This window comes from Carcharodon carcharias, chromosome 12, assembly GCF_017639515.1.
Source record: "Carcharodon carcharias isolate sCarCar2 chromosome 12, sCarCar2.pri, whole genome shotgun sequence".
In the NCBI taxonomy this organism is placed as follows: domain Eukaryota; kingdom Metazoa; phylum Chordata; class Chondrichthyes; order Lamniformes; family Lamnidae; genus Carcharodon; species Carcharodon carcharias.
This window is the reverse complement of record NC_054478.1, coordinates 30,170,309-30,193,282: the sequence shown is the minus strand read 5'-3', so window position 1 is coordinate 30,193,282 and position 22,974 is coordinate 30,170,309. Positions and strand designations below refer to the sequence as shown.

General features: G+C 40.2%; 1 protein-coding gene across 6 annotated transcripts in view; it reads right to left on the bottom strand.

Annotated features, from left to right (window-relative positions):
* ptpn4a (protein tyrosine phosphatase non-receptor type 4a) overlaps positions 1-22,974 on the bottom strand; it is a 404,635-nt gene that overhangs the window by 179,270 nt on the left and 202,391 nt on the right. For all 6 annotated transcript variants that reach the window (XR_005944523.1, XM_041200092.1, XM_041200091.1 and 3 more), the window contains 3 exons: positions 17,172-17,235; positions 8,787-8,959; positions 5,254-5,322 (listed from right to left, as the gene is read on the bottom strand). Coding sequence is in view for 5 of the 6 variants with exons in the window: in XM_041200092.1 (XP_041056026.1) it covers positions 5,254-5,322; positions 8,787-8,959; positions 17,172-17,235 (306 nt within the window). In the remaining variant the exon portion in view is untranslated. The remainder of the gene's footprint in view (positions 1-5,253; positions 5,323-8,786; positions 8,960-17,171; positions 17,236-22,974) is intronic.

The following is a 22,974-nucleotide window of genomic DNA, read 5'->3' as shown; positions in this document are numbered from 1 at the left end:
TCCACATTCAGGACACCCTCCATCGAGTTGTGTGGCACTACAATCATACTAAATATCTAATGGATCCAGCAACTCAAGGCATGAGGCATTGAGAGCCATCAGCAACTGCATAATTGTCCTCATCCACAATCTGTAACCTCAAGACTCGGCATATCCCGCAGTCTACCACTGCCACCAAGCCAAGGGATCAATCCTGGTTCAATGATGAGTGCAGGAGGGCATGCCAAGAGCAGCACCAGATGTATCCACAAATGAGGTGTCAACCTGGTAAAGTTACAATACAGGACTACTTGCATGCAAAACAGCCTAAACAGCATGCAATAGACAGAGCTAAGCAATTCCACAATCAATAGATCAGATCTAAGCTCTGCAGTCCTGCCACATCTTGTCTGAAATGGTGGTGGACAATTAAAAAAGTTACTGGAGGAGGGTGCTCCATAAAGATCCCCATCTTCAATGATGGGGGAGCCCAGCACATCAATGCAAAAGATAAGGCTGAAGCATTTGCAACAATCTTCAACCAGAAGTGCCAAATGGATGATCCATCTCAGCCTCCTCTGGAGGTCCCCAGCATTACTGATACTAGTCTTCAGCCAATTCGATTCACTCTGCGTGATATCACAAAGCAGCTGAAGGCACTGGATACTGCAAAGGCTATGGGCCTTGACAATATTCCAGCAATAGTAGTGAAGGCTTGAGCTCTAGACCTTGCCAGGACACTAGCCAAGCTGTTCCAGTACAGCTACAACACTGGCATCTATCTGGCAACGTGGAAAATTCACCAGGTATATCCTGTACACAAAAAGGAGAAATCCAACCCAGCCAATTACCACCCCATCAGTCCACTCTTGGTCATCAGGAAAATAATGGAAGAGGTCATTAACAGTGCTATCAAGTGGCACTTGCTTAGCAATAACCTGCTCACCAACGCTCAGTTTGGGTTTCACTAGGGTCACTCAGCTTGAGACCTCATTACCACCTTGGTTCAAACATGGACAAAAGAGCTGAGCTCCAGAGATGAGGTGAGAGCAACTGCCCTTGACATCAAGGCTATATTTGACTGAGTATTGCATCAAGGAGCCTAAACAAAAGTGAGGTCAATGGGAATTAGGGGGAAAACTCTCCACTGGCTGGAGTCATACCTTGCACAAATTAAGATGGATATCAATCATTTCAGTTCCAGGACATCGCTACAGGAATTCCTCAGGGTAGTGTCCTAGGCCCAACAATCTTCAGCTGCTTCATCACAGAATCACAGTGCAGAAGAGGCCCTTTGGCCCATCGAGTCTGTACCGACACGTGAGAAACACCTGACCTAGCTACCTAATCCCATTTATCAGCACTTGGCCTATAGCCTTGAATGTTATGACGTGCCAAGTCCTCACCCAGGTACTTTTTAAAAGGATGTGAGGCAACCCGCCTCTACCACCCTCCCAGGCACTGCATTCCGGACCATCACCACCCTCTGGGTAAAAAAGTTTTTCCTCACATTCCCCCTAAACCTCCTGCCCCTCACCTTGAATTTGTACCCCCTTGTGACTGACCCTTCAACTAAGGGGAACAGCTGCTCCCTATCCACCCTGTCCATGCCCCTCATAATCTTGTACACCTTTTTCAGGTCGCCCCCTCAGTCTTCTCTGCTCCACTGAAAACAACCCAAGTCTATCCAACCTCTCTTCATAACTTAAATGTTTCACCCCAGGCAACATCCTGGTGAATCTCCTCTGCACCCCCTCCAGTGCAATCACATCCTTCCTATAATGTGGCGACCAGAACTGCACACAATACTCCAGCTGTGGCCTCACTAAGGTTCTATACAACTCTAATATGACCTCCCTACTTTTGTAATCTATGCCTTGATTGATAAAGGCAAGTGTCCCATATGCCTTTTTCACCACCCCACTAACATGCCCCAACGCCTTCAGAGATCTATGGACACACGCCAAGGTCCCTTTGTTCCTCAGAACTTCCGAGTGTCATGCCATTCATTGAATACTTCCTTGTCAAATTACTCCTTCCAAAGTGTATCACCTCACAATTTTCAGGGTTAAATTCCATCTGCCACTTATCTGCCCATTTGACCATCCCATCTATATCTTCCTGTAGACCAAGATGCTCAACCTCACAGTTAACCACCCGGCCAATCTTTGTGTCATCCGTAAACTTACTAATCCTGCCCCCCACACAGTCATCTATGTCGTTTACAGAAGGCGAGAGAGACCGCGAGGGCGCTGAGGGAGGGTGCCACAGACAGAGGGTGCCAGAGAGGGCGCCGCAGAGGGAGGGCTTGAGAGAGGGCACCGCAGAGGAAGGGCTTGAGAGAGGGCGCCGCAGAGGGAGGGTGAGAGAGAGAGCGCCGCAGACGGAGGGTGAGAGAGAGAGCGCCGCAGACGGAGGGTGAGAGAGAGAGCGCCGCAGACGGAGGGTGAGAGAGAGAGCGCCGCAGACGGAGGGTGAGAGAGAGAGCGTTGCAGACGGAGGGTGAGAGAGAGAGCGCTGCAGACGGAGGGTGAGAGAGAGAGCGCCGCAGACGGAGAGCGAGAGAGAGAGAGCGCCGCAGACGGAGGGCGAGAGAGTGCCACAGACGGAGAGAGACGGAGAGAGCCAGAGGCAGACAGAGAGAAAGTCCCAGAGAGAGATGGAGAGAGAGAGGGAGGACAAGAGAAAGACGGAGGAGGGAGAAACTAGTCACACTGAATCTTGGGAAGGGCTGCTAGTGTAGGTTGAGTTGGAGCTAAGGAAACAGTACTGTTTACATCTGACCAGCCCAAAAACCATCCATGTACCACTGCTGTTTTAAGCCTTTAGCCAGATTCTAATCAATATTTCCTTTAATAGTATTTGCTTCAATTTTAACAAGGTGCTTGTGTCACTCATCAAATACTTTGTAAAAATCCATCAGCTCTAGTGCTGTCCCATGTGTTAATAACCAAAAATGCATCATAACTAATGGCTAAGCATAAGAGGAGCATTGGGCACCATCACGAATGTGATCTCAAGACTCATATTTGCACCTCCGTACTCATGACTGCTTTAACCTTTTTTGTTAAAATGGGAAGATGAAAAGCAGAGTGCAGGTGTTTTCCTTTTGCGTACTGTGTGGCATTACTACTTTGATTACTGCTAAATGGCTATCTGCTAAAATGGTGGGTAATACCAGTGCAAATGCTAACAGCAGCAACCATGTATGGAGAAGGAAACCATCACTGTGGGCAGTTCGACCTAATCAGAATAACTGCTTAAGGCCAGCGAAAGAAAGCAAGTTCAACGAATGCTGAGCAACTCTCAAAGAAGACATCATACCAAAAGGCAAGCAGCATCCAGATGGATTGCAGAGGAGGCTCTGATGTCTCTCACTGTCGATCGCCATGACACGCACAGTCATCCAATGAAGCCAAAGAACCACTCACAACTGCCGGACAAATCCTAGAAGCCTCACCAAGATATGCCGTGACTGATAAATGCATGCCAGGATTCCAAGTTTTAGTGAGAGAAGCACTGCACACTTTTAAGTCTTACTTTAATTCTTAGGCTCATTGAAAGAACTCCAGCTTTTGCTACACCCCATCGTGTGATAAAACATCTAATTCATACCTTCATCAGTTCAAAAGTTTCCCACTGCTTATGTGACATCACTAACGCAAGGAATTTTACCACACTGTGATGATAGGCTTGGAAAAGGAGATTGATAAAATGCTGGGGGGGGCTATACAAATTTCCTGAAAAATTGGGCAGCAGGACCAAGAATGCTCAGGCGAGCAGTTGGAAAGCAACTGAGGTTGTTAAACAGCCAATTGAGTGTGATTTTGAAGTACCTTTTAAATTTTCAATGGGGCATAAGAGGGTTCCATGGAGCTCACTTGCTCGTATGAAGCAAGAGCTCAGCGACAGGTGAGTGCTGGCTGGAAGTGGCAGCCATTGAGTTTGGCTGCAACAGGCAGGCTGAGGTTCAGATAAGTCAAAGTTTGTACATTTGGAGAGATTACAGAGTGTGAACCCATGTCAGTCAGCAGTTAATGGAATTGTGTCTCAGAGATCCACTTCAGCAAGTGAAGACAGCTCTAGGGGGTTGGGAGGCACTGAGCTGTGAAGGCTTCAAATCACAGTGGGTGCTCCGCACTCTGAATTTGACTCCTTCGCCGAGGAGGAAAGTGGGAAAGATAAAGAGACAGATTCAGCCACATGGAAAGGGGCTGCAGAGGATAGCACCAGCGCCACGAGGGTGCGATGGAGGCACATAGGATAATAATGCATGCTGGTGTTCACAGAAGGTGCTACCCAGAAGAAATGGGATTACTGACAAAGGTTTAGCTTCATGGGGACAGAGCACCAGTGTCTCAGAAGTTTGGCTGTCCAGGCACGTGGTAGCAGACCTATGCAGAATGCTGGAGAAGGAGTTGAGCCCAGTGTGATGTGGTGGCTACCCACTGCCTGCGGCGGCGAAGGTGACCAGGGCACTCAACTTTTATGCTTCGGATTTCTTCCAGGGGTAACTGACCTGAAATTTTAACACTTTCTCTCTCAACAGGTGCTGCCTGACTTGCTGAGTATTTATAGCATTTTCTATTTTTATTTCACATTTCTAGCACCTGCAATATTTTGCTTTTGTCCTTCCAGGGATCATCTGGAGATGCATGAGGGATCTCTAGGTCAGTGACCTATCGCTACATCAGCTATCTGCTGCTTTGCTGATGAGGCTCCCAATCATTGGGGGAAGCTGAAAAGCACTGGCCCTTTCCTCAATCCTCTATGTTTCCTTTGCATTTCTGAGGTACTGAACACACACCCAGTAGAGGGTCATCACCATTCTTATAATTCAACTCTAACAGGATCAATTCAGCTTTTGTATCATGTTCCGTATCATTCTTGTGTTCTTGCGCAGCTTTTAATCCCACTCCATCATTTCAGAAACTTTTATAACCAGGAATTTTTAGCTCCATTGAGAAAGATTCTTACAAAGGCTCCATGAACCATTTCATCTCCACTAACAAAAAATATACAATGAAAGCAATATGCCAACTGATTACATTGTTATTTTACCATATGGAATAAGCAAATCCATCAAAAGATTTCACAAGCAGACATCAGTACAGTATTATTCCAACTATGCAGCAATAGTTACATATGTTATGTCCAACTATGCAGCAATAGTTACATACGTTATGTTGATCTCTTTTAATAATGTCAGTATTTATAAACATTGTTATTCGTAAAAAAACCTCTTTCTATTATGATATAAACATTACATCTTACCTCGCAAATACCCTGTCTTTGTTTGCTTTCTCTTTTCCATATTGCACAGACTGGACTTCTGTCCTCCCACTGCAAATAAAAAGCAAATTCAAAATTTCAAATATACTGAACTCACTTTAAATTGCAGTAGTCTTAATTTTCCAATTTTATTCTAATGTATGACAAGAATATGCAGGATGCACTTAGCAATTTTACAATGCCAACTTCTAAACAGCTTATATTTATGGTGAGAGTATGCAAAAGTTAGGAGTGCACTCACTACTAAATGGTGATACCTTGACCTCTCTCAGCCAACTGCCTGTTCCATAAAGTTGTGTGTATTTTGATCCAGCATTTGAGTTGCATTGTATCATGCAATTATGTGGCAAAAGATTTATAGAAGACTGTGTTGTAAACTGAAATATTTGCAAGCTCAGCATCAGTTTGGAACCAATGCTAGATAAAGGTTTGTTCCCTGCCATATGGAGCAGTACGCAGAACTAACAGATCTCGATTTTGAAAATGAACTTGCCTAGACATTTTCAAAGCATTAACAACTTCTGTATCATTTGAGTCAGCAATAAGCTCTCCACAATCTTTCATTGCTTGAGTTCTAAACATTTTATTTTTCTGATTTTGGCAACTTGGGTTTTATATTAAACATGAAAAATATCTTAAACTTTCCCATAAAGTGCAACAAAGTCGCTGGTATATAGACAGATTAAGCGAGTGAGCAAAAACACGGCAGATGGAATATAATATGGGAAAGTGTGAGGTTATGCATTTTGGGAGGGAGAATACAAGAGTTGAATATTATTTAAATGGAGAGATTTGGGGGTCCTCATGCATGAATTCCAAAGAGCTAGCACACAAGTTCAGCAGGTAATAGGGAAGGCAAATGGAATGTTGGCCTTTATTTCAAAGGGAATGGAGTATAAAAATAGGGAAGTCTTGTTAAGACTATTCAAAGCACTAGTTAGACCACACCTATAATACTGTGAACAGTTTTGGTCCCCTTATCTAAGGAAAGATATACTGGCACTGGAGGCAGTCCAGAGAAGGTTCACTAGGTTGATCCCTGGGATGGAGGGATTTTCTTAGGAGGAGAGGTTGAGTAGGTTGGGTCTGTACTCAGTGGAGTTTAGAAGAATGAGAGGTGACCTTATAAAAATATTTAAGATCCTTAGGGGGCTTGACAGGGTGGATGCTGAGAGGTTGTTTCGCCTTGCAGGAGAGCCTAGGACCAGAGGGCATAATCTCAGAGTAAGTGGGCGCCCATTTAAAACAGAGATGAGGAGGAATTTCTTCTCTCAGAGGGTAGTCAATCTGTGGAATTCTTTACCGCAGAGGGTTGTAGAGGCTGGGTTGTTAAGTATATTCAAGGCTGAGATAGACAGAATTTTAATTAGTAAGGGAATCAAAGGTTATGGGGAAAATGCAGGAAAGTGGAGTTGAGGATTATCAGATCAGCCATGATCTCATTGAATGGTGGAGCAGACTTGAAGGGCTGAATGGCCTACTTCTGCCCCTATGTCTTATGGTTTTCAATTGCTTGACATATAATATAGAAGTTTTTGATCTGGCCAGTTACAAAAAATGACCACGGTAGTTTGTTGCATTGGATTTGATAATTACATTACTGACGAAATACAAGATTGCATTCTCACAGCCAGCCATACAGTAGGGAATTCTGAACTCAAGACTTACTGAAGTTAAAGGACTCAAATTAATTGCAACAAAGAATAAAGTCAAAAAACATTCAAGTCCAGAAGAGAACGTTGTTTTAAAGTTTCTGCTAGTGACTGGGTAGGTTTCTGGATAGGTAAGGGAATTGCCATATTTTGATATAGCACAGAAGGGGACTGAAAGACACCCAACGCACTCCAAGAAAAGCTGAGCCATCGTATAAATTAAAACAACTGACCAGTATAAACACTCATTTGCTTCAGCAAATATCAACAAGTGATGCCATAACCTAATCAAAAATTGTTATTCCAATCGAAAGCTTATTGCTGAAGTAGTCCAGATGGAATGCATCCTGGATTGCTATAAGAAGCAAAGGTAGAAATAACAGGGGCATCAAACACACTCTTTCAAACCTCACAGGGCACAGGAGTAGTGTCGGAGGGCTGATAATATTATACCACTATTCAAGAAAGTAGACAATGATAAACCAGGAAACTACAAATCAATCAGCCTAACATCTGTGGTGGGGAAGTAGCGGAAAACATTATCATGGACAAAATAAACTTTCACCTGGAAAGTCATGGGTTAATTAAGGAGAGGCAGCATGAATTTGTAAAAAGCAAATCATATCAGCCTTGATTTAATTCTTTCATAAGTTAACAGAGAAGGTTGGTCAAAGTAGTGCAGCAGGTGTTACATATGTGGACTTTCAGAACACATTTGATAATAGGTTTCTTTTGTGATATTTTAAGTAGAAGGATGCCCATGGTATTAAGGGGAAATACAGAATGGATACAAAATAAGCTCAGTGACAGCAGGCAAAAAGGTGGTGGCAGATAGATTCTTTTCCAGTCTGAGAGGTAGTTTGCAGTGATGTTTGCTAAGGGTCAGTTTTGGCTCCAATACTCTTTTTAATTTTTATAAATGACCCAGACTCAAGTGCAGGGAGCAGCATTATAAAGTTTGTAGCTGATACAAAACTTGGCAAAGTAATCGATCACGATGAGGATAGTTAAAGAATTCATAATGACTTAGACAGGATGGTGAAATGGATAGAAGCCTGATAGATTGAGTTCAATGAAGATAAGTGTGAAGTGATCCACTCTGGGAGGACTAATATGGAAAGACACTACAATAAAAGTGGCAAGATTTTGAAAAGTGTAGATGAGCTGAGGCACTGGTGTCCATATGCAGAAACCCTTAAAGGCGACAGGATAACTTGCTATGGTGGTTAAAAAATTTTGAGTTATTTTGGCTCATAAACAGAGGAGTTAAATATAAAAGCAGAGAGGTCATGTTGGACTTAATAAATCAGTAATTAGACCTCAGCTGGAGTATTGTTGACAATTCTGGCACCAAAATTCAGGAAATATGTAAAGACCTAAGGCTGTTACCAGTGCTGAGGAATTTCAGTTATGAGGAGAGGCTGGGAAAGTTGCACACTTCTTCTTGGAACAAAAATGACCTAATAGGAGGTTTGAGATGACGAAATATTTTGAGAAAGTAAACAGAGAAAAATAATTCCCTCTAGCAACTCAATGACTCGAGGTCATAGATTCAAAATCATTAGAAAAAAATCTAGAAGACCTGTTCCACCTGAAAGTGGTGGAAGCTAATTCAATAAATAATTTTAAAAGGGAATCAGGATGTACTTGAAGAGGAGGAACTTCTAGGGGAAAAAAAAAGCAGGATGGAGGGCTAAGCATGACTGCCCTTTCAAAGAGCGAGCACAGGCACAACAGACTGAATGGCCTCCTTCCTTGCTGAAAGTTTCTATGACCCTATAAAAAGCTGAAATCATGGCACTTTACTGTATACCTTTAATGGCTTTGCTGGTAACTAATAAGTGATAAATCTTTAGCACCTACCAGTATCGGAACTTTGAACCCAATGTAAAGTAATGTGCAAAAAAGTTCTTCTGTGGAGGTACTGGTCTTTCTAGCCGGAAGAATGTATGATGCTCCACACAAGCCTTCCACAAATTCTTACAAGCTCGGTAGTTCCCCATATTAAACCCTAGTAATGTTTCTCTTGAGTCATGCTGATAGAGAAAAAGTTGAGAAGGTTAATGGACTAAGTACAAATATTTCTTTAGAATCTCTGTTCAATTTGGTTAGCAATGTCAAAAAAAGACAGACTAGTCTCATTTTTTTTAAAGAAGGTTCCACTTGGCCAATATGATTAGTCAACAATGTCAAGGAGTAAGTGGGCAATTACACCAATTTTAAATTAAAAAATTGTATTCTGGGGTCTTAAGCATAGGTGTATAGAAAATTTTAGCAAAAAGATTCATAAATTTGCTACAGTCGAGCATCAATTTGTGGAATACTAATGACCTGTACATTAAAATTGCTCAATCTTCTGGCTATAATGCTAGGCAAGGCTTAACCCCAACATTATTAGCTAGGTTATTGATTTAGTATATGTTTGCATCACCAGCTCCCATGCACTGCTTTTGTGCAGTAGCCACATAGCTTGAATTAAACTTGTCGGATTGGCTCAGACAGGCCACTGGTAAGATCTGTCTTAGTGACTGTGGCAAATTTACTTTAGCATTGCATGAGTCCCACTGATCAGCAACATCAATATACCATCAATTCAGTGTAAAAGCAGCATCAGAATTAGCATCAGCAGCACAGGAACAGGTCATTTAGGGTTCACACAAGCATCCTCCCACTCTAATTACCCACTTCCCATCCTACTCCCTTGTCCCACTATTCCCCTTTCTCTCATGTATACAGCAAACATCCCTTTAAATGCATCATGGCTATTTTCTTGACTCTCTCAAGGGCAAATGGAATAGAGGGACATGGCAGCAGGACAATGGCTAGTACAAGACATATGCATTGAATGCTGATGCTATAGTTCCCTTTGAGGAAAATTTCTTTCCCTTAAAGTCAAATTCATTGGCTTCCACCCAGATAGCTGTAATTAATTAAAAGAATCAAAGTGCAGCCAATAGGTTAATCTGTCTCTTTTTTTCAGATACTGATGGACCTGCTGTGAATTTCCAACAACTTGATTTTTTTCAGGTTCCAACATCCATAAAGTCATCATTTTATTTCTGAAATGGAACTAATATTAGTTTAGGAAATCATCTGTGTAGCCTTCTTTTTATTTACTTCAAAGAGAACACACATGTGCAATTACAGGATAGGGGATTGATCCATGATGCCTCCCCTTCCCCATGGCAGTATGCTTACTCTATAAAATAGATTTCTGTTGATTCATTTCCTTTATGACCAAAGAATGCCTACTGGCTTTCTGCTGTTCTCACAGTACTTGACAGCTTCTAAAAACCCTGCCCCATAAAAATGACATTACATATGCTCAGTCTTTTAATAGACTACAGTCACTCAAAATAGCAGAGATATGAAAATGTTGAAAATTAAATGGTTTAAGTAACTAAATTATGTATTTTATCTAGAATGTGCAGCATTTACTAAAACACCATAGGTATGAAATAGCATATTATACAAAATCCAGAGTTTAAAATTTTAAATTTGCCAGCTCGGATCAATAATGCTTCCTTAAAAATAAGCTACTTAAAAAATGATTTTGTTCCTTAGAATTTTTCAACATTCAAAAAAAAATCTAAGTTACGTCACCAGCATATATCTTGTTTGCATACATTTGTATAGAACAAATTACAACAGATCCATTACAATTCCTGCCATTCAGATCGGTACATAATTCACAGGACAGAGGCCAAGCAAACAAAAGGCCTCACTATCAAAACATTAACATGCACCAGTCATTAAATTGACACTAGTGCATTCAAATCAATTACTGATAATAGTCCCACATAAAAAACATTCTTATAACAAAATATCATATATTGAATATTCTAATGTGTAAATTATTAGAATAAAAAGCTGCAAAATTTAATTGAGGCCATTCAACAGATTACTCAGCAAAACTAATGTTCAATCAAAATGTAACAGTCATCAATAGATGCCAAATTATGTTAAACCTGCAATATTAATTATTACTATGACTGACTTCACAAATGACTGATGTTGGACAGGTACCAGTTCTAGCAGTAAAATAAGATTTGCTGAGTTACTCGTTGAAATAATTTCCAACACATTAAAGCTGAGCTATGCTGTACATTTCAGTCTCAGAGGATGGAGAGCAAAACCTCATTTACAGGCTAAACAAACTGCAAAAACAAACTGGTTGATCTGTCTTGTAAAGTGGTTATTCCTATTTATAGACTTCCTAATGCACCACCCTGCACATCGCAATGTAACATGCACAAATTTCACTCAGCAAGCTATTCCCAGAATTTGGTTACTATTGAATGAATTTAAGGCTCATTGCCATCCAGTGACTCAGTAAGGCTCGAAACATGCTTCTTTTTCCAAAACCATAATTCATATGCAGTTTAATTTGTTAATCCAACTGTGACTTGACCAGATGAGGTGGATTTTAGCAAACTGCATTTTACCATAATTTTCATGCAACTTCTTGCTGGTTTTGCTTTCTTCCTGTTACATACAGCCTTTGACAGTGCTGCAGTTCGGCAATGCCATACGAATCATTTTGATTTTCCAGCTGAGATTTGGAGCATATGTGGAGAATCTTCACTTTGAGATTACTATTCAACAATGTAGTACAGGACGCAAAAGGAAGATTCTCTCCAATTCATAAGTGAAACAAACAAGACTGTGGTCACTGCCAGAAGTATTTAAGAATTGCAAACAGCAGAAAGATTTCTTTTATTTTTATCTGGAGAAACAGTTACTTTTTTTTAATTCATTCATGGGATATGGGTGTCGCTAGCTAGGCCAGCACTTATTGCCCATCCCTAATTGCTCTCAAGGTAGTGGTAGTGAGCCGCCTTCTTAAATCATGTGCAGGACATCAGGTGTAGTTACACTCACTGTGCTGTCAGGAAGGGAGTTCAGGATTTTCATTCAGCAACAACAAAGGAATGACGATACGGCTCCAAGTCAAGGTGGTTTGTGGCTTGTAGGGGAACTTGCAGGTAATGGCATTCCCATGCATCTGCTGCTCTTGTCCTTCTAGGTGGTAGAGGTCATGAGTTTGGAAGTCACTATCAAAGGAAGTTTGACGGGTTGCTACAGTGCAACTTGTATACATTACACACTGCTGTCACTACTGTTATGATGCAGCAGTTGGTAAAGGCTGAGTTGTTTAAATCCCAGAAGGAAACTTGAAACAACTGTCATCATCTATATTTCCAATTGGCTTGTTTGAGATGCAGCTCAGAATTCAGGAATAAGACTACTGAGCTTCAAGAGGTTTTTTTTATATATAAAACTAAATTAAACATTTATTAATTTAAAACAAATTAAACACATACACATGTCTATAAATTACTACCATAATAACTTTTAAACAAATCCCCAAATTAATCACTCCCAGGTAAATCTCCACCAAAGCAACAGTAACCCATAGACTTTAACCAGATGCTAGGCAAAGCACCTTACAAATTCAAATTGAGGCTCCTTGCAATTTAGTTCCTTTGCAGACACAGTTGGAGGCCTACAGACTGGTTAGATCTCAAATGCCTCTACCTTACAAACAATCTCCTTTTCTTCTTTATACCTAGCTTCTACTTTGAATGTAAATTTTCCATGGTATCATTAGGCTTTTAACTTCACATCTTTTAACAAGAAAATTTTCATCCCACTAATTTTATTAGTAATACAAACACATTGTTTGGCATCTCCCAGCTAGGTGCAAGATTTTACTTCTACTCTTGAATGCTTTATTCAACAAATGCAAATGTACACTTTACCTTTTAACTTCCTTACTGTTTACCCATTTAACATCTCAAACTACTATACATCAAAGCACAAGACAAGCTGGCTTTACTCCAATTAACACACACAGAGCCCACTACAACTCCATTTTAAAAATAATTTCCAATAATATTATAGACATTAGTATCTCTTCATGACAGTGCACAGGTGGTAGAGAGAATGAATGTTTATGGTGGTGGATGGGTACCAATCAAAAGGGCTGCTTTACCCTGGATGGTGTTTAGCTTGAGTATTGTTAGAACTGCACTCATCCTGACTTGTGCCTTATAGGTGGTCTACTGGCTTTGGGGAGTCATGAGGCGGAGTTACTTGCCGCAAAATTCCCAGCCTCTGATCTTTTGTAGCCACAGCATTTATATGGCTGGTCCATTTCAGTTTCTAGTCAACGGTAACCCCAGAATGTTGATAATAGGGGATTCAGAGCTAGTACTATCATTGAATGCCAAAGTGGGGGTTGGGGAAATGATTAGATTCTCTTTTGTTGCAGATATTCATTACTCGTCACTTATCAACCCAAGCCTGAATGTTGTCCAGGTCTTGTTGCATATGGCCATGTACTGCTTCAGTATCTGAGGAATCATGAATGGTGAACATTATATGATCATCAGCAAACATTTCCACTTCTGACATAATGACGATGGGAGGTCATTGATGAAGTAGCTGAAAATGGTTGGGCTACAGAACAATGCCCTGAGGAACGCCTGCAGTGATGTCCTGGGACTGGGATGATTGATTTCCAACAAACATAACCACTTTGCTCTAGGTATGACTCCATACGGTGGGTTCCTTCCTCCCCCCGCAATGCCCCCTCTCCCCAAATTCCCACCAATTTTAGTTTTGCTAGGGCTCCTTGATGCCAGGCTCAGTCAAATGCTGCCTTGATGTTAAAGGCAGTAACACCTCACCTCACCTCTGGAATTCAGGTCTTCTGTCCATGTTTGAACCACAGCTGTATGAGGTCAGGAGCTGAGTGGCCTTTGTGCAACCCAAGCTGAACATCAGTGAGCAGGTTATTGCTGTTTCTGTGCTGCATGATTGCAATGTCGTGACACCTTCCATCACTTTGCTGTTGACCAAGAGTAGACAGATTGGGCAGTAATTGATTGGGTTGGATTTGTCCTGGTTTTTGTGGGCAGGGCATACCTGGGCAAATTTCCATATTGCTGGGAAGATGCTAGTGCTGCAGATGTACTGAAACAGCTTATCTAGGGGCGTGGCTAGTTAAAGCACAAGTCCTCAATACTTTTGCCAGAATGTTGTCAGGGCCAATAGCCTTTGCAGTATGCAGTGCCTTCAGTTTTTCTTGATATCTTTTAAGCATAATAAAAGTAACACCAACAGACACAACTGTCCATACACACAAGCAGTACTAAATTCTGCACATGAAAATTATGCTCGTATAAATGAAAAAAATTCTGAAGGGCTGTATAAATCATAATCCAGAAAGGCACGGATAAATAAATGACAGCCAGCATGGATTTGTTAAGGGAGAGTTGTGTCTGACTAATCTGATGAATTTTTCTGAGACAACAAGAAGGAGGATCAACGAGAGTAGTGCACTTGATGCAGTCTACATGTATTTTAGCAGGCTCCTTTTGACAAGGTCCCACAAGTCAGGCTGGTCAGAAAAGCAAAAGATTCATGTGATCCAAGGAAAGTGGAAAGATGGATCCAAAATTGACTGAGAGGCAGAAAGCAAAAGGTAATGGTTGATGAGTGCTTTTGTGACTGCAAGGCAGTGGGATTTCACAGGGTTCAGCGCTGGGTCCCTTGCTTTTTGTGATACATATCAATGACTTAGGCCTAAGTTTAGGGCTGGTGGGGGGGGGGAGTGAAAAAGTTGTTGGCTGCATGAAGATCCATTGAGCTGGTCAGTTGGGTAGAAAAGTGGCAAATGGAATTCCATCAGAGAAGAGTGAAGCAATGGATTTGGGAAAGGCAAACAAGGCAAGGGAATAAATAATAAATAAAAATGCTGAGAAGTGTACAGGAACATGTTCACAGATCCCTGAACATAGCAGGACAGGTAGATAAGATAGTTAAAGGCGGCATATGGCATATTTTCCTTTGTGGGCCGAGGCAGAAAGTGTATTAGCAGAGAGTTTATGCTAAAACTGTATAAAACACTAGTTATATCAGAGATCACCGTGTACAGAATGGAGAATTTTAGCTACTTGGAAAGATTGGATATGCTGGGGTTGCTTTCTTTGGAACATAGGAGGCTGCGGGAAGATTTAATTGAGGTGTATAAAATCACTAAGGCCTAGGTGGAATTGATAGGAAGGGCCTATTTCCCTTAGCAGAGAGATCTATTACCAGGGGACACAGAAGGATTTAAGGGGAGCTGAGGAGATTTATTTTCACCCAGAAGTTGTTGGAAGTTTGAAACAATGGTAGAGGAAGAAACTTTGATTGCACTTAAAAAAAATACTTGGACATGCACTTGAGGCGCTGTAACCTACAGGGCTACAAAGGAATGTGAAGTGTGATTAGGCTAGATAGCTTTTATCTCAACCCACAGACATGAGGGGTTAAATGGAGTCTCTGTGCTGTAAGGTTTCTGTTACATTCTAACATACAGTTAGTATTTGCGGCTTCCTCTTTTGCAAATTCACTTATCTGCGCTAAAGTCTTTGTATACCAGTTCACCCATTGCAAGCCCAAATTCACTTATTTGTGGTTTTAAAAATAAAAAAATGAAGTAATCTTTAGAAATTGCAGAAAAAATGAAAAACTGCCTAAATAAAGTTTTTAAAAAAGGAAGGTGTCCATTAATTATTTCCTTCAGCCAGCCTCTTCCCAAACCCCCATGGCCCCAGCAGCAAGAACGCCCATGGCCCCGATCTCAGTCCACCCCCACTCTCAAGTAAAATACTGTTGCATGACAAGTTTTCCACTTTTCTTGTTTTATTAAACAATTTCTCCAGTAAATTTCTCAAATTTATTTTTAAAAAGTTTTTATTGCCTTTCATCCTTTATGCATGTAAAATTTTAAGATGGCTGGAATCTACCTAATTGACTCCCATTGTAAAGTATGTCCTTTGCTCGTGGGCTTTCATGGGAACGTAACTCCCTTAACTGTTTGAATAGATACAATTGTTAAAATATATACATGAATAAAAGCATCATGAATATGGTTCTGTAGTTTTACATCTCAAATATTTTTACACCCATTCTTCCTGTATGCCTCTAAAATTACTTCTCCACTATCCATCAATGCTGAGTCTGGTCTGTTAAATCAACTGCACCACAACACTGGTATAAATAATTGAGGGAGAAAGGTTAAAAGCCTCATTTTTTAGCAAAACTGCACACAAAGCCCATAATTGATATTTAAACTTCATTTTTCATGACAACATATCCTATTTGTATTTTGAACATGTTGGTCAGGGTTTTCTGTTTCTACGCTGAGTCAGAGATCTCCTGCCCATCAAAGTAAATGAGTACAATATCACAGTATGGCAAGCAAAATACCAGGCCATCAACTTAATTGCATATTTTTTCTAATGTCTCAGATTACTAATTTCCATACTTTGGCTAGGCCTCATTTATGATATAGTAGCTAGTTTTGATACCCTCAGAAACCAGGTGATAGTGAGGCTTTGGAAAAGGTTCAGAGAATGATTCCCAGTTTAAAACATCGTTACTCTCCAGACCAACTTTGCATCTTTCAGGGGAGATTTGATTGAAGTCTGTGAAAAAAACTACATACTGACAAATCACATCAGTTAGATAGATTGGAGGGAACGAGGGGGTCATGTATATAAATTATACAAGGGAAGGGACAGATTTGATGTTGGGGCTCCTTCTATTGCCAGAGAATAGAATATAAGGCCTACGGAACAAATTGAGGAATTGTGCAGGGAATGCTGTTTCAGATGATCTTTGGGGCTGCGATCACATCAGACAAAAGGTAGGTATCAGATCACCCAAGTCATGGTTAATGTGATATCCTAAAATGGTTTGATCATTTTGAAAGAAGTGAAAGGAGTTTTTTCTGAGTTTCTTTTAATTGAGTTTTTTTATCTGAATTTTCTGCCTTTCCCAGGTCACTGCATGGAAGATAGGGCGTAAAGAGTCTCTTAAACTGGTGTATAGGTATCACAGCTGTATGGTACAAGATAGACACACCAGTTAGTATTTTTCTGTTCAATGTTTTGTATAGATTCGCCTCATGCACATTACTTAGAGTCATATGTTACTCTTTCTTCCTCAATGCTTGCAATTACATTCAGTTAGCTACCACATGTATATAGTGAGCAAAAAAAACTCATTGGAAGCAACTGCAAACCAGTTTGAAATGTGAAGCAACGTGTGACCACATACAGAAATAGATCTGTATTTAGTGTCCTGTTCACAGTTAATCTGTGACACACATCGAAATCAACTACTTAGCTTTTATTGCTCCTTAAAGCTATTTCAGGCTAGAGACAGCAAAAACTACATAGAGGGTTTACTTACCAATTCTCTTCTAAGCTGAATGAAGAACTGTTTGCATTTAAATGATATTTTTACAATCTTCAACCTATGTGAAAGGAAATGGTTAATATTAGTAATATTTCAAACACCATCTTAAGGAGTTTCATGCCTTAATTTTTAGAAAAAGGAACAGATTTATTCAACACCTTTCACAATCTCAGGATACTTTAAAGTGCTTCACAGGAAGTTAATTATTTTTGAAGCATCGTCAACTGTTGCAATGTAGGAAAACATGGTAGCCAGTTTACAATATCGCACAAGTGACTAATAAAACTGTTTTAATTGCATTGGTTGAAGGATAAATGTTGGCCAGGGCAAAGGAGAATTCTCCTGTTCTTTTCTGAATAATGCAATGGGATATTTTACAGCCATCTGTCAGTGCAGACAAGACTTTAAATTCATCTGAAAAATGGCATTTACAACAAATCAGCAGCCACCCAGTACGGCACTGTAGCATCAGCCAAGACAGTGTGCATAAGTCCTGGAGTGGGGCTTGGCTGTGACCTTCTCAGCAAAGTGAAAAAGCTGCTACTGAGATATGACTGACCCCTGATGGGTTAACATTATTTTTAAAACTGCTTTAAAATAAACTAGTACAATAATGGTGTGGTGTGGCACCTGACTAATTATCCACTTTGCCGCTCACGCGCCAATCTATTCCCATGCTCTGAGTGACCAATAACCCCACCCAACCTGCCTTGGCCCAAACCCTGCAACCCAAAGTTCAGCAAGGTCTGAAATCCGACACGGCCTCAGTCCCGAGGTTGCCAGTTTTGAGATACTATACATGTACTAACATCAGGAGCGTTAAGGCAGAAATTACCAAGAGGGGAAAATGAATTAATCTACACATCTGAAATGATAAACACCTTAAGCAGTACAATTTAATTATTAATTGACTGTTTATTCAAAAAGCAGCTTCTTTACTTTTTAGTAATTCGCTCAGTTTCACCCAATTATTTCAGCATAACATTTTTGTTTCTTCTAGCAGAAACAGAGAAACAGAAGCTGGATGTAGTTGAAATTCATTGCAATACATGAAAATGCGAACCAGTACAGATTTCCTTGTTAAAAATAGGCACTTTTACCTCATATTGAGTCTCACATTTAGATTTAGCTGAAAAGGCCACGCAGCCCCTCATTCACAGGGTGCGTTGCTGAAGTCCTGAGACAACAATCTTTACAAATCACAGAATAAGAGCTTCCTCTTTTATGCTGTAATACTGCTGTTAAAAACCCCTGAAAAAGCTACGCTTTGTTAATAAGGTGTAATTGGGTTTCTGGCAGCATACTAAGTCATAACTACTGCTGAACAATCTCTTTGGTCCTGGCAAAATTAATTTTGTATTTGTCACACAATTTGCATATAATGAATCCAGTTTAACCAGTCTCAAGTATGCTTTAACAGGACTTAAATGCATTACAGTTACATATGCTTGCAATCAGTGAATGAATGCAAATTTCCATGGATACCTATAAGATTTTGTGGAAGGAACAATCTCACCTGAATGATACACAGTTACTAATGCACACATTCATCAGTAACAAACAGGGATTGGACACCTTGTGAAGTACGAGTCAATGCAAATTGCTGGCTGATTGGTGCCATTCTGCATTAAGCTGTGAGAAAATGGCACCTTGTACTTATCTATCAGGTGATTTTCTTCATTGTGTTGCTACAATTACACATAACTGCCCAACTGGGAATCTGGTAATGAACAGCATTAGTGCTCCTTTTATAACATTATTATTGTTAATGTCTGCCAATCAACCTCCCTTGCCCAGAAAGCAAATAATTCTAAGTGCAGAGTCTCATTCCTAAGGTTTTTTATATGTCAAATTTAAAATGTAAGCTTTCTTACTTTTGCTTTCTGTCTCTTGATGCAATCTTTCACTCACTTTCTATAGCTGATTTGATATTGAATTCATATAGTCTGATTTAACCTCCTTCTCAGTCCTCATGCTTATGTCTCAATCCTTTAATCTCATTGGCTATGGAGATTTCTGTACAAAACTGTCAATTATACTTAGGATATAGAAAAGCTCCATATGGACACTTGGCTCATTTGTCAGCTACTTCCCAGCAATTGCATATACAATATTTGGGCATCCTAGCAGACGGAGGCTGGTTTCTAAAATTAATATTGCTTACTGAATCTACTGGAGGTCGGGAAGAAGCCCAAACATGCAGCAGCCTGCTCCTGCACAGGAATAATCATTTTTGCAATCACCAATGTGAGCATCAGAATCAAAACTCAAGTCTGCTGATAATTGCAAAAGCGCACTTTAAGCATTCAGAGTTTTGCTGTTTCAGAGACAGCCTCTGGTGTCCATTTGTAATATCTGACTGTCAGTCTGTGCAGTTGTGTCCTCTGCTCAAAGGAGAGCTTACAGTGCCAACAGCAGCTGGTAATAAATTCTCCTTTTAGATGCAGGTAACTCATGTGAATGCCAAAGCTCTCAAACATCAAGGCAACTTTCCTGCTTCAGGATGGCATGGCCTTGTTCAAAATGATACAACCATTCCTCAAAAACAGCACTTTCAATTGTTTCTGTAGGTTAAATCTTATCAGCTTTCCTTTCTGATGGTTATGCCAGCACATATCAGTATTGCTATCAAAAATTACATCATCTTATGGTCAACAAATTTTTTTTTAAATGCTTACATGTTCTGCCAATTAAAAACAGATGATGCAATTTGAGGCTTTTTTTTTGGAAAAGTTGCAAAAATTATGGAACAAGAGTAGGCCATTCTTTGGTCACTATTCACTTGGATTATAGTTGATCTGTACCTCAACTTAGTTATAGCCATATTGCTCAATACCCTTACCTAACAGAAATCAAACTTAGTCTCAAAAGGTCTAGTTGCCTCAGCATCCACAATATTTTAAGATAAAGGATCCCATCTTTCAATTACACTTTGTGCAAAAGTAATTCCTTACTTCACTCCTAAATGACATAGCCCTTGTTTAAAGATTTTGCCACCAAAGGATATATCCTCTTTGTACCTACATTATCTAGTCCTTTTTAAACCTTGACCAGATCGCTCCAAATGCTTCTATGGATTAAAATGGATTAAAACCCAAATTTATGTAAACTGCCCTCATAACTTAATCCTCTCAGCCTTGATAGTGCACTGGTGAGGACTGCACCCCTTCAAGGCCAATTTATCCCTTCTTGAGAGGCGGTGCTCAAAACTGAGCGCAGAAATCCAGATGGGATCTGAACAAGGCTCTTATGCAACTGAAGCATAAACTTCCGTGAATTTTGTATCAAGGTAAAGGTTAACCTTTCATTAACTTTTCTGATAATTTTTTGCATCAGGCTACCAGCTTATAAATAACTTGTGTACTTGGGCTTTCAAATGTCTGCCCTACAGCTTCAATTTATTTTTCTTACATCCAAAGTGGACGACCACACACTTTGGCACAGTGAACTCCATTTGACATACTGAACTCCATTTGCCATAAGGTTGCCAATTCACTTAATGTCCTAACCCTTTGCCCAACCCCCAACTGTTCTTGAGATGGTGGTCATGAGCCACCTTCTTGAATTGTTCCCGTCCATGTGATACAGGTACTCCCACAAAGCTGTTAGGCAGGGAGATCAATGATTTTAACCTAGTGACAGTGAAAGAATGGTGATTTATTTCCAATTAAATATATGTGACCTGGAGGGAAAATGCAGATAATGTTACCATGTGTCTGCTATCCATGCTCTTTTATGCAGTAGCGGTCACAAGTTTGGAGGGGAAAGGAACTTCGATGAGTTGCTGCAGTCACAGTACTCCCACCGTGCTCTGGTGGTGGAGGGAGTGAATGTTTAAGATGGGGGATGTGGTGCATTCAAAACTCTACTGGGGGTTGTCCACAGATCTGCTAACAACAGTAGTCGCAGGGTGCATAAATATGGAGAGCAGAGAAGCATGTGGCAAAGTGGCTTTAATACAAAGTTTTAATTTTCACAGATTGAGATGCAAAACAGCTCAGTGGTAAAGGCAATAAATTTCTGTGGAGTACCCGTGGCAGTTCTCTGAAACAACATTACCTTTAGAACTCACAGAAACAATCAAGGAGGCTGTTTTGTCCTGAATGGTGTCAAGCTTCTTCAGTGCTTTTGGAGATGCATTCATCTAGGCAGGTGCAGAGTATTCTATCACAGCCCTAACTTATACCCTGTAGGTGCTGAACAATTTTCCAGGAGTCACAGAATTTCCAGCCTCTGACCTTCTCTTGTAGCCAGTGTTTCTTTAGTCCAGTTAACTTTCTGGTCAATGGTAACCCCCAGGATATCGATAGAGGGGGGTTCAGTGATGGTAATACTGTTGAAGGTCAAGGGCTGATAGTTAGGATCTGTCTTGTTGGAGATGGTCAATGTCTTCTGTGCTGCAGATGTTTCTTGTGCCTGATCAAAACAAGCCTGATTGTTGTCCAGGTCTTGCTGCATTCAGGCACAGACTGCTGCAGTGTTTGAGGAGTCATGAATGGTGTTCAACACTGTGCAATCAACAACAAACATCTCCACTTCTGACCTTATGATGGAGGGAAAGTCATTGACAAAGCAGCTGAAGATGACCGGGCTGAGGACACAACCCTGAGGAACTCCTGCAGCCAAGTCCTGGGATTGAGGCAATTGACCTCCAACAACCATAATCACCTGCCAGCTCGTTGCTGAAAGTAGATCTTGTATGACTTGTTCCTGAGTTCTAATTTGTCAAATCTGTCAAAAAGAAGGTTCCCTGGATAATTATTATAATGCTATCAAATAAGACAATACCTAAAAACTGTGCACATCAAATGCCCATCCTGTATTCAGATCAGCTTTCATTTGCCTTTGGATTGCCAATCTAACATAGGACTGTAAAGAAGGTATTGTCTTTCAGGCAAGCTTTTACCCAAAATACATTTCAGAACAGCCTTATTCATGGAAAACAATGGAAATAGTCAATCTCTGGCACTCCACGTTACATTATCTTATTGCCGACACAAACTGTGGCCAAGGTGAAGAATATCAACAGTGTAGCATACTTTTAAAAATTGTGCACATTCTACAAAACCTCGCCACGACCACATTTTTTGTGACACTGTTGTCAATTTTTTATATTATAAATTCCTATGTCTACATTTCAGATGGATTTTGAACACCTGAAAATTATCCTCTTTTTGTCTTTTTTCCAAATGAAAATTTCAATTTTGTGTGCCTTTTGTCCCAACTTGTAAATTGAAATCCAGGACTAGTCCTTGCTATTCTCCTCTGAACCTTCTTTATTGCAATGCAATTAGATTAGCAGCAGTGAAGGATTGCACACAAAAGTCAAAATACGGTCATACCAATTATTCAAAGTTGAATATATTCTCAATTAACTTAAAAATAAATCCAAAATGTACCTTAGCATCAAACTGATCTAATTGATACCACTTTTATTGAAGATTATATTGTGGGGACTAGTTGATAGCTTCATGTTTATACTTTTGAACTCTATCCATTGTGTAGGTGCTAATTTTTGTATGAAAATCTCTTACAATGTATTCCACCACTATAAACTCCATTTGACATTATTTTGCTTACCTTAACTACTGAATTTTTGTAGATTGGATTGAATGTCAGTTATCTGACAACACATCTATTGTCAAAGCTGATATTAAATGCACCTTCTTCTATATCAGTTCTAAATAATGCAACTGGCAAGGTGATGAATGGTGGAAATTCATAAATGGATGTATTTTCCCTCAACATCATTCATTGCCTTTCTAGTTGCAGTTCAGGTACCATGCCCCAAGAGGGC